Source organism: Hibiscus syriacus, unplaced genomic scaffold (assembly GCF_006381635.1).
Source record: "Hibiscus syriacus cultivar Baekdansim isolate YM2019G1 unplaced genomic scaffold, ASM638163v2 tig00111095_pilon, whole genome shotgun sequence".
NCBI lineage: Eukaryota > Viridiplantae > Streptophyta > Magnoliopsida > Malvales > Malvaceae > Hibiscus > Hibiscus syriacus.
In genome coordinates, this window is record NW_024062980.1 from 4616368 (window position 1) to 4628894 (window position 12527).

The 12527-nt window shown below is 34.6% G+C and overlaps 1 protein-coding gene and 1 long non-coding RNA gene across 2 annotated transcripts; both read right to left on the reverse strand.

The window, feature by feature from the left end:
- Positions 1-380: 380 nt before the first annotated feature.
- Positions 381-10973, reverse strand: LOC120152907 (mitogen-activated protein kinase homolog MMK1-like). Its single transcript, XM_039164998.1, has 6 exons — positions 10673-10973; positions 10438-10567; positions 2963-3100; positions 1257-1589; positions 965-1145; positions 381-710 (listed from the first exon to the last, which is right to left on the reverse strand). Exons 1-6 carry the CDS (start codon positions 10900-10902, stop codon positions 535-537), a joined length of 1188 nt encoding a protein of 395 aa, XP_039020929.1. The 5' UTR covers positions 10903-10973; the 3' UTR covers positions 381-534.
- On the reverse strand, positions 3830-10192 carry LOC120152908. Its single transcript, XR_005518736.1, has 3 exons — positions 9944-10192; positions 9803-9825; positions 3830-3847 (listed from the first exon to the last, which is right to left on the reverse strand). It is a non-coding gene; the product is annotated as an uncharacterized LOC120152908 (long non-coding RNA).
- Positions 10974-12527: the final 1554 nt, after the last annotated feature.

A 12527-nucleotide genomic window follows, 5' to 3' on the forward strand; every position in this document is an offset into this window, starting at 1 on the left:
AAAAAAATTGCATTAAATTAATATATTAGATTGTGTAATATCCGTAATTTAAGCAGAATTCATTATACCAACCAGATCTAACCCAGGCTAGAGCAAACACAACTTAAATGAGCTTTAAATAATTTATAAACAAAATTGTTCATGTATCTATGTAACTCAGCTCAACCCACTTTTATGTGAGTTCAATTCATAAATCTTAAAATATTGATCATAAGGTTTCATTTATTTGCTTATAAATAAAAACCATGAATTCATTGAATGGTCCTAGACAAGCTAAACTCGATTATGAAAGAAGCAAATATATATGAGAAAACCAAAGTCAGGTCGATTCAAACAACAAAAGAAAAGAAACCCAGATAGCCCGTACATACAAACACCGATACAACTGTTTTGCCTTCCTGCATTTTGCCCATAATTAGATATCTCAATTCCAAGAGCCATCCTGGGAATTAGCATAATATTACATATATATACAGGAAGAAATCAAGCAACACTGATCAAAGCTCACCAATAAATCAATGCCATATGGATTCATCACTGTTGCAGATATTCCGGGTTGAATGCAAGTGCTTCCTGATATATCAGCTCCTTCATCTGCTCCTCGGTTAATGCATGCTGCTCAAAGTCGAAGTTAAAGGGGGTCATGCATACAGGTTCATCACTTATGTCGTGCAGTGAAGTTAGATATGGATGAGCAAGTGCATCCTCCACTGAAATGAATAGGAAGTAGAATTACGTTAGTCCCAACTTGAGACAAAGACATTGCAACACAGCAGTAGCAAAAAAAAAAAAAAGCCAACGACAACCGAACTAATTGAGAGAATTTAGCATGCATTGGTAAACTTCAGTGACTAAATTGGGAAAGAGTAGTAATACACACCGAATATAAGCGATGTGTCGAATGGAAACATGCATATGGATAGTAAGAGAGAGATAAACATGCATTCTTTTGCAACAAACTCACCAGTAATCCTTTGTCTAGGATCAAATGTCAACATCTTTTCAACAAGATCAATAGCTAAAGGGGGGACATTTGGAAACTTTTCAGTGAAAGATTGTCGACGATAAAGAGTAAGTTGTTGAATGTATCTCTTAGCATTTTCATTCAAAAACTCTAACTCGGCCTCTGATGGGGTGCCAATCAGCTGCAAGGCAAAGAATTCACTTCTTATGGTGAAATTCAACAACCATTTCTGATTCAGCAACTTATTTGTTTAAATTTTAGATGATTTAATACTGGACGGGAAAGAACTAACCTCCATGAGCAATCGCAGCTGATGCACATGATCTCTTCCGGGAAATAACGGCTTCCGATCCATCAATTCCATAAAAATGCAACCCACAGACCATACATCAATGGCTGCAGTATAATCAGAAGAGTTTAGCAACAGTTCTGGTGGACGATACCATCTTGTAACGACGTATTCAGTCATAAAGTCACTTTCAGAGGTGACACGAGCCAGTCCGAAATCACATATTTTCAAGTCGCAATTAGCATTCAGGAGAAGGTTGCTAGGTTTTAAGTCCCTGTGTAGAACATTTGCAGAGTGTATATACTTCAGCCCACGTAAGATTTGATAGAGGAAATACTGCAAAGCAAGAGGAGGTGATTAATTTGATGTTAAGGCTCTAACAGTAACCCTTAAAGTATTCGCAATACAATTAACATTTGGAAACGAAAGCAAACAACATTTTTGGAAAGAAATGAAATTAGGAATATTAAAAATGTGTTTCTATTACTCATTTGTTAGTTTTAATCAATTACCATTTGGTTCTACTCTGACAATTTCCTAGCTATGAATAAATAGAATCTTCATTTACGAGAGGGTCAGTTTAAGTTTATTTTTGCACTGTTCTTTTATTTGAAATTGTATGAACTACCCTTGGCATGAAGCCTTTGGGGCCTCACCGCTTAAAACCTAAGGAAATCAAGTGGAGAATACTGTTAAGAATTCCTTTTCGCTCATTATTTATATTCAGGCAAACATTCAGATATAAAATAAAGACAAAATTAGCCCCCAAACGTTTATACAAAAGATCACTTTGCTCCCTATTCCCTTTTTTGGGGGTATTTTCGCCCCCAACGTTTCAATATTTTGTCAAAATAACCCATGTTGGATGGAAACAGTTAGTTGACTAATGGTCAATACATGTTGCTGACATAACATTTTTACATGTGCTTAATTGATGACACGGCATGTGCCAAGTCACCCAAAATGATGATGTAGCATATGTTACGCCACCCAAAGGGATGACATGACATGTGCCACATCAACAATTAAACAAGTGAAAATGCCACATCAATAACTTGTGTTGACCATTAGCAACAAGGGCTATTTTGACGACAAAAAAAATGTTGTGGTCTCAAATGCTCCAAAAAAGAATAAGGGGCGAAGTGATCATTTGTGCAAACATTGGGGGCTAATTTTATCATTAGCCAAAAATAAACCCAGAAGCTTTTCTTTTGAAGTTGAACCCTAGCAAAACCATCTATCCAAGCATAAAGTACCCTTTAAATCAAGGTCACTGTTCAAGAGCAGAATGCAAAGCTGAACAAAAGATTGAACTTCTTGATCCATTATTGTACTATAAGAAACCTTATTTGTCTTATATTTACCCCTCCCAAATAAGCACAGATATTTGCTTTCAAACCCTATCTTGCACACCATCCCACATTAACTAGTACTCTAAAAGCCAAAGAAATTTCTCTATGCATTACTCTTCAAGTGCAAACGATGGCCAATGTTTGCATTTATAGCAGTTGAACTTTCCAGTTTGGTTAGGTGTGAAGATAAAGTGATTACGACGAACTGTACTGACTAACAGCTGAGCTTGATGCAAGTAAAAATTAGGGATCTAAATTAGCAGTCAACTGAAATAGCTGTACCATAAAAATTTTAACTTATATTTGAGGAATATGATGACTCCTTATCGTTAAAAAAACAAATCTCTAAATTCCAACCTGACAATGCTCTTCCGATAAAGCTTGATTAGAACGGATTATCTGATGCAGGTCAGTGTCCATCAGCTCATATGCAATATAAACATCATTAAAGCATTCCCTTTGGGTTGGTGGAATTATATCCCTGATTGCAACAACCTGCATAAAAGGTGCTAATGAGATTACCCACCATGATAACAAAAAAGATAGTGTTCTTCCAAGGTATCTCTCACTTTCTCACAGCTACAGAAAAAGAAAGATAATTGGCACAAAGAAAGGAAATGTTATAAACAGTTAATGTAAAGTGGTTACACCATAAGCTAAGGTTTAAACAAAATTAACCAGCGATAGCATTAGCGCCAACCTGACAACAAAACAACACTGTTATACATGGATATTATTGATACTTATGATCAGAATAGAGCAGCCAGTATAGGATAGGACAACACTGTTTAAAACTTGGAATTGCAATTTTAGTTGAGAGCTTTGAGGCTTTTCATTAGTATAAATACCATCCAACATCCCCATCTAGAAAAGAGAAATAAACACTTCCAGGGTTAGTCTTTCTGTTATTCACTTAAGGAAGGTTGAAATACAGTAGCAATGCATAAACTAATACTAATATTAATCATTTAATAACATAGCACGATGAAAATGCAATGTGTTTAGTAATTATACAAAAGAATTATTTCATGTCAATGCAAACCTTCCATAATCCTCAAAACCAGGGATACTAATTAATTAGATAGGCCACTTTCATATGAAATAATATCCCAAGCATAGCCGAATTCAGTACCAAGATGTTATGAACTGTAACCTCTTATTAAGGTCTATTAAATGATTGATGAGTGAATACTCTTGCGTTGCTCTAACAATTTTCCTTTTATTTCCCCCTAAAGTAACTACCTATATCGAAAGCACATATAACACGATGTTATGTACACCTCGTTAGATTTATTCAATGACTTGTGAGTGAATACACTTGCATAGCTCTAGCTATTTTCCTTTTATTTCCCCTACTATATTTGTAATACCCCAAATAATAGGACATTGATTAAATTGAAAGGAATTAAAAATATGGAGGACTAAATTGATTAATTGATAAAGATGAGAATGAGTGGGACTAGTAGTCTAGACTAAATTGTAGGGGGAAGGATTAAAAAGGGCATTTATGGGTATTTGGATATAAATGAATTTAAAATTCATTTATTATAGTATATTAATTATAGAAATAGGAGAAGAGGGAAAGGAAAGTCAACACTCTCTTCTTCTTCCTCTTTCACGTGAAAAAGCCTTCAACCCTAGCTAAAGGTAAGTTTTCAATTTAGTGGTTTATTCCTTCAATTTTTGTTGGTTATTGAAGCTTTGTATATGATGGAAGCTTAAGGAAGGTTTAGATGAGATTAAAACTAAGTTATGTATGAGATGTTAGAGATTAAAGAAAATGGGTTTTTGAGTGATATGTTGAAATAGGAGGGTTTATGGATGGTTATTGGTAAAATTGACTTGTCAATGAGGTAAATGAAAGATTAGAAGCCTAGAATGAGTTTATAAAACAAGTTGGAATTTTGGTGTGATTCTAAGAATCAAATGCATCTGAGATATACTAGATGTTTTAAGTGTCTAAACGAAGTAAAGTTAGTATGGTTAAGTAGAGAAGTGTTATATAGTATTGTTAGGGGTAAATGAGAGGAAAATTGACCAAAGTTGGATAAGTTTCGGGTTAAAAACTGGAAAATCTGGGCAGGGGTATCGGTACTGATAGAACAATACCGATACTATAGGCAAAAATTGAGCTAAATCAGCTGAGAAGTATCGATATTGATTCAATCAGTATCGGTACCGAACGAAGTGGTATCGATACCATGGTGAGGGTATCGATACCGGGTAACATCAAACCTAATTTTGGTATCGATACCATATACCATAATATAGTAGTATCGATACCATGGTAAGGGTATCGATACTGGGCCACATCGAATCAAATTTTGGTATTGATACTGGAAGGGGATATCGATACCAAAGCAAGGTAGTATCGATACCATGGTAGGGGTATCGATACTGAAGGGACAGAAATTTTAAGTTGGGCTGATATTGTTGTAGAAAGGTTAATAATAAGTATTTTGATTAATGTTTAAGTTATAATTGTTAGGAAATACACTAACAATTGATATTATGTATGTATTTAATGAATGTGAGATAGATCGAAATCAAGCTCCTGAATCAAGTAAAGCCAAAGACAAAGGCAAATTTTCGGAGTAGCAAATTGTGAATTTGGAATATCAAAGCAAGGCAATCCAGGTGAGTACTTTATTATAAGTATGATAGATGATGAATATTCAATTTAGATTGTTTAAATTATATATATGTTTTATAATATTGATTATGATATTTTACAAGTACGAAAAAATATTATGAACAAGTTTTAGAGTATGAACTGCTCTAAATAAAATTCATAATTGAAAATGCATGAAAGGATGCATTAAGGCATGAACGGATGCCATAATTGAAAATGCATGAAAGGATGCATTAAGGCATGAAAGAATGCATTAAGGCATGAACGGATGCATTAAGGCATGAACGGATGCCATAATTGAAAATGCATGAAAGGATGCATTAAGTCATGAACGGACGCCATAATTGAAAATGCATGAAAGGATGCATTAAGTCATGAAAGGATGCCATGTATATTAAAATGTATAAATGGATGTGTTAATACATGAAAATAGACATAAGTTTAATGAGCTAAAGAGAAGTATGTTGGACATACTAAAGATTATTTTAAGGATAATATAACCAAGGTTTGGGATGTAATACGAGTGATTTAACAAATTCCTATGGATGATATAATTTCATATGAAGTTAAATAGCCATGAGTTATTTATGTATTCTTGAATGTTATTTTCTATATTATCTCCCTAAGTAAATGCTTATCGTGTGTTGTTTCTCACGCGTAGGACAAAGGAAAGATTAGCTGAGTAATGAGTGTTTTTGCAGCTGTGGTGATCATCAACTAAGGTGGACTAATCCGTAACACAAACAATCTAATATATTTGGAAATTTTGTTGGCATGTAATCACAATATTTTAAATGCTTTTAACTTCAAACAATTGGAATGTATAACATGTTGAAAGAAATGTTTTGTATTATATTAAAATGTTATGTTTAAAAAAAAAACTTTAATGTGACATCCATATCTCATGTACAGAAGGATATATGGGAAATGGGTGTTACAATATTTGTTATGAATTGTAACCTCATTAGGTTCTCAAGTTAAGGTATATTCATTGTTTAGTGAGTGAATACTCTTGCACAGCTCTGAACTACAGTCCTTTCATTTCCCCCTACCTATAAAAAACAAAATACCTAACACTTCGATGTTATGAACTGAAACCTTTTTAGGTTCTTCAGTTAAGGTTTACTCAATGAATAGTGAGTGAATAATCTTGTGTTATATTACTTCTATTTCTCCAAAAGTAAATACCTATATCAAAAGCATATGCAACACCCCAATGTTATGAACTGTAACCTCATTAAGTTCTCAAGTTAAGGATTATTTAATGATTAGTGAGTAAATACACTTTATTAGTTCTAACTATATTCCTTTTATTTGCCCCTAAAGTACCTACCTATATCGGAAACATATCTAACACTTCAATGTTATGAACTGTAACCTCATTAGATACTCAAGTTAAGGTTTATTCTCAACGATTAGTGAATAAATACTCTTATGTTACTCAAACTATTTTCCTTTTATTTCCCCCAAAGTACCTATATATACCGAAAATATATCTAACACTTTGATGTTGTGAACTGTAACCTTATTAGCTTCTCGAATTAAGGTTTATTCGATGATTAGAGAGTGAATACTCTTGCATTTCTCTAACTATTTTCCTTTTACTTCCCCCTAATTAACTACCTATACGAAAATATATCTAACACTTCAATGTTATGAATTGTAACCTCGTTAGATTAGAGTTAAGGTCTATAACACCTACCATTAGTAGGGATAGTGATGGAATTGGGTATGTCATTAGATTTTCCTTGATCTTTATCTTATAACACCTACCATTAGTAGAGATAGTGATGGAATTGGGTATGTCAAAAGGACTCGCAGCTCTTACCACCATCTTCGCAGCAAGAATGTCGTTCTTTTGGAGAGTCTCCTCTTGAATTTTCACCAGAGACCCCCACCTCGAAGCCAAACTAGAGAAGAAAACTTCACTCCAACAATTTAGTGGAACTCCTACAAAAGAAACTGAACAAAATGCCATAGGCACTACCTCCTCTAGGGATACCGAAGCCAACCATTCAAACCAAAACTTAAATTCATCCGCTCTGTTCTCCAAGCATCCTTTTTTCTATTTCAGACGGAAAAATGATGATACACGCATTTTTTGCATAGACCCAACTAGCTATCTTTGCGTTGAAACCATCATTATATATGGCCTTCTGAATAAACTCAATGTCATACAAAGGTTTGAAGATACCTTTCAAGGACAGCTTAATCCACTCCCTCTCCTCCGATGGTATGAAAACATTTAACTGACTCTTCTTCTCCATTGGTCCACTCATGTCACGACACAAAGACCCTACTGTTTTCTTCCTCTTCCCAACCAAGAAATCTTTATACGATCTCCAATCATAGAAATTGTTAAAAGACGTTCTGTCTTTTGAGCTCCTTGGCACTTCCCTTGTATGCCTCTCTGACCCTTAAACTCCTTCACCTGTCTCGTTTTTATGAGACTATCCAAGACCCTACTGTTTTCTTCCTCTTCCCAACCAAGAAATCTTTATACGATCTCCCATCATAGAAATTGTTAAAAGACGTTCTGTCTTTTGAGCTCCTTGGCACTTCCCTTGTACGCCTCTCTGACCCTTAAACTCCTTCACCTGTCTCGTTTTTATGAGACTATCCCTTTTGTTATTTGGCCACACCTACCGTGATCCTTCTCCCGTTGATCAGAGTATTATTAACCCACTCACTGGCGTTAAACAGATCATTCTGACTCTCAAAATGAACAAAGGCGAAAGTAGCGTCTCTATATCTTGGCCTCCTATTGGCAAGAGGGATGAAAACCTTGGAAACCTTGCCATGGCGATTGAAGAACTCCCATAATGCACTCCTAGAGACTCGTCTACTCAAATTATCAAAGAATGCTGTCCATTTTGCTCCAATGGGGAGTGAACCGACCCTAGAACTCATGACCCTTAGTAAAAATCTGCTCGAGTTGTCGTTTCTTAATGTCTTTGAATTACCAAATGCTTCTAAGATAGGATGGGTCTTCAATATTTAATACTATTTTTCTTAGAAAATATGATTTTATTAAGAATTTAATCAAACAATCCCAAAACTTAAGATCTACTTCTCATGCATATAGCAAGAAATTCGCCGTGTAGCAAAGTTACACCCAACCTACACTAAAGTAAACCATTTACCACCATGCTTAAAATAACTCACGCCTAGGCATCCTTTCCCTATCTAAGTGTCAACCATTCCATTTTGACTTCTCAACACATAGACAAAATTCACCAATGCAATTGAACGAATCATGACATCTATTTTGTCAAAGGTAATCTACCAACACCATGGCCTCAATAACGAATGATTTACTCAAGGAACAACGATCCAAGAGATATCAAATATAAACACATACAACCAAGCAATTGCAATTGCTACAACTATTCTGTCCAAAGGACTACAGGTCATAGAGCTAAAGGACATCTATCTTGCACATGTAGCATATCACCATTCGAATGCATCAAGAATCAATAAACATCATCAACATTTCAACAGGCAAGTTACACTGTCTCCAAAACAATATTTGGCCGACGTGAAAATCAGTTGCTTCCATTTAAGAGATAGAGCCTCATATAATAGCCCGAGATAATAGAAAGATAAGGCTAGCAGCAATCAACTTTGAACTCTACCAAGACCCTACCAAATATTAAAACAAGACTCTTTCCAAACCCATCCCCTATTCATTCATTCAACTCCCACATTGCAAGATTCAAACATCTTGCTGCAGCAGACATCCAAACTTTTTATCCATCAAGCTTCAAATATTCAATATGCCCATTAATTCATCCGCAAAGAGTCAGACCCATAAAGATTATATTTTTTTTTTGATAGAATATTAGGCCTCATTAAAAACCCTCATCTTACCCTCCATATTACTATAGTAACATGAAGGACAATGAGAGAGGGAAAAGAGTGCCTATTACTTTTATTAATCACAAAATCTCTAAATAGCTCCTTTATCCTTCACCTACTGGTCAGTTAAACTTTTAATCCCTAAACACATACCACACAACAAAAGAGAATCAAACCACCTACAGCATTGACAATTTGAAATATCTTTAGCATTCATCCGAATACGACATATAAGAAACCACTCAACCTTCTTTCAAAAAGAAAAAAAAGCACTCAACCTCATCAAAAGAGACAAACAACTATGGTTAAAGAATTATTCATCAAAGATGCAGCTATTATTTTGAAATTCTAATATATTTTAATGATTCCTTCCAAAACCAAAGAAATAAAACCTCAATGCTTCTAATATACTTGTTATTTGGACCAAACCGAGTGAATTTCTTGCCCACCACTGAAAGATCAAGCAAATTTACAGTGAAGGAAATAAATTCAGCATTTCCAATCACTTTACTAACACAACCTCTCCACTTGCTCCTATTTCTGAACGAGATAAAGACTCCCCAATTATCCCATATAGTAACAAAGCCACCCAACCTATTCGCCTTTGGAACAAATGCATAGGTTCAGGTTTACTCGTTAATTAGTGAGTGAATACTCTAGTATTGTTCTTAACTTTTTTTCCTTTCATTTTCCACAAAAGTACCTACCTATATTGAAATCATATCTAACACTTAGATGTTATGAATTGTAACCTCGTTTGGTTCTCCGGTTAAGGTTTATTCAATGATTTTTAAGTGAATATTTTTAAAATACTATTTTCAATTTTTAGCCCTAAAGTAATTACCTACGTTGAAATCATATCTAAAACTTCAATGTTATGAACTGCAACCTCGTTAGATTCTCAACTTAAGGCTTATTCAATGATTATTAAGTAAATACTCCTCCGTTACTCTAGCTATTTTCCTTTTATTTCCCCCTAAAGTAACTACCTATATCGAAATCATATGTAACACTTAAATTTCCCGAACTGTAACCTCGTTAGCTTCTCAAGTTAAGGTTTATTCAATGATTAGTGAGTGAATACTCGTGTTGTTCCAGCTATTATCTTTTTATTTCCTCCTAATACCGGCCCATATCTAACACTTCAAAAGCAAAACACCATTTGATTTTTCACTTTTGAAGATTGAACAAATCCAGATCACAACGAGGCCGAGTAATATATCCATCAAGAACGTTAGAACAGAAAAACAAAAAATAAAACCAAGACAAATAAAGGAATTAACAACGAATGTGTTGAACTAGAAGCAAGTTAAAAAAAAACCCAAATAATTGACTCACTGACGTTTTCATGATCCATGTGACGAAGCAGCTTGATCTCACGAAGAGTTCTCTTTGCATCAATCTTATTGTCAAATGCGTTCGCGATCTTCTTTAACGCGACGTGTTCATTTGTCTCGGAATTCAATGCAGAACTAAAATAAATCAAAGAAAATTAACAAAATTCAATCAAATAACAGTAGTTCAAAATAACTAATCAACATTAGTAGTAGTAGTAGAAGAAGAAGAATAGTAATTACCAAACGATGCCGTAAGCACCTTTACCAATAGGCATAATAGGGGGTTTGTATTTAGCAGTGACCTCAAAAATGTTCCCAAAAATATTGTACTGAATAAACCTGCCCCCGTGGCTAAGAGTTGCCGGGATATTTTCCATCCCGGTGGCCATCTGCGGCGGATGTTGCTGGTGGTGTTGAGCGGCCTCCCCCATCTCGGTGTCCGCCGACTGAGGTGTTCCACCGCCTTCCATACTTTACCTTATTTCCTGGAAGGAAAAAAAAAAGAAAGAGAGATTGAAAAGAAATTGGGGCGAGCGATGCTGTAGCAGAAGGATGCGTAGAATTTTATTTGTCAATGCAATGGATCTGTGTTGTGTTTTCACTTTTTATTTTTCAGCGCTCTAGAATTGGTGTTGCTGGTGGCGATTTTACCCAAATATACTTTAACAAAAAATAATATTAAATCTGACACATCCAAAAAGAAGATTTAATATAAAGATAAAATATAGTAATGGTCATTGAATTTTTTTGAAATTTACATTTAGGTCTCTTAACTTTTAAAATTTATAATACAGTCTTTTAACATTTAGTCCATTTGCAATATGGTTCTAGACGTAACCGCCCGTTTGACGCCGTTACACTGCCGTTAGTACGTTTGCAATATGGTCACTGAACTTTTCACGCGCTTGCATTTAGGTCCCCCAACTTTTAAAACTTACAACACATTCCTCAATTTCATTCTAAACCATAAAATCATTTTCGATCATGAATTTCCTTTTTCGCTTCTCTCTTCTCATTTCCAGTGTAACTTTTCAGTCGGGGATGCATGGGAAATTCTAATCTAACTTTGAATTCTATGGAACGATAGATGTAACAAGACCATCAACGATTCAAGGTGTAACGATAGATACATGTCATCTCAGGTGAAGAATAGATGTTCGATGAAATGCTTGTGAGAAAAAAAATAGGGTTGGAAATGCAGAGTTGACAAATACTACTAAGATGAACTAAGTATCATTGTTGAAAGTCACCAACAAAGTTGAAATTATTTTGTATAAATGACATATAATAATTTCTTCGTTTAATCCTTGTGGTTAAAGATTTTCCAACAGATGATCAAATATAATGAAATCTCAAACAGCGCCTTCACCTCTCAGTCTCTTTCGCTCACATGCACTCTCGTTTGGTTTTTGTTCTTCAATTTTCCGCCATGTAAAATTGTAAACCCAAGTTGTGCTCTGTCTTTCAGCTTTTTATTTTCAAAGAAAAAATGGAGGAAGAATTGCTGGAATACAACACCGATTGCGTTTATTTCTTAGCCTCTCCCCTCACTTGAAGGTATTTATTTTTTCTTTTGGGCTATTATGAAGTAAGCTTTTTCTCTTTTCCCATTTTCAACTCGCATTGTGTGTTTTTTGTTGATTTTTTTATGTTTATGAAACTGCATGTCAAGGATATGGATATTCAGTGTTAGTTTTGAACCAAAACCATCTAATCTTCTTTCTTTCTTCTTAATCAAAACTTTTAGTACTCCTTATTAAAGATATTTAATCCATCAGAATAGAAGTGAAAGAGGGTCCTAGGCTAATTTTTTTTATCTTCTTGTTTGGTTTTTCTTTAAATCAGGGAATCGGTTGTGAGTATCGACATAGTGAAATCGCCAGGCTCAATCCCAGAGACTACTGATACCAGTTTACTGGAATTGTATTTATCCGACTTGTGGTTTTCGGCATCCTGTGAACTCGTATTCTTTTTAATAAGTTCATGTTGATTATGAGACTAATATATTGTGAACGAATTGGATTTTTTACATGTTTTGGAAATTTTAAAGTTGAATCTATATTGAATTATAGCTTTAGAAGACAATTATGCATGC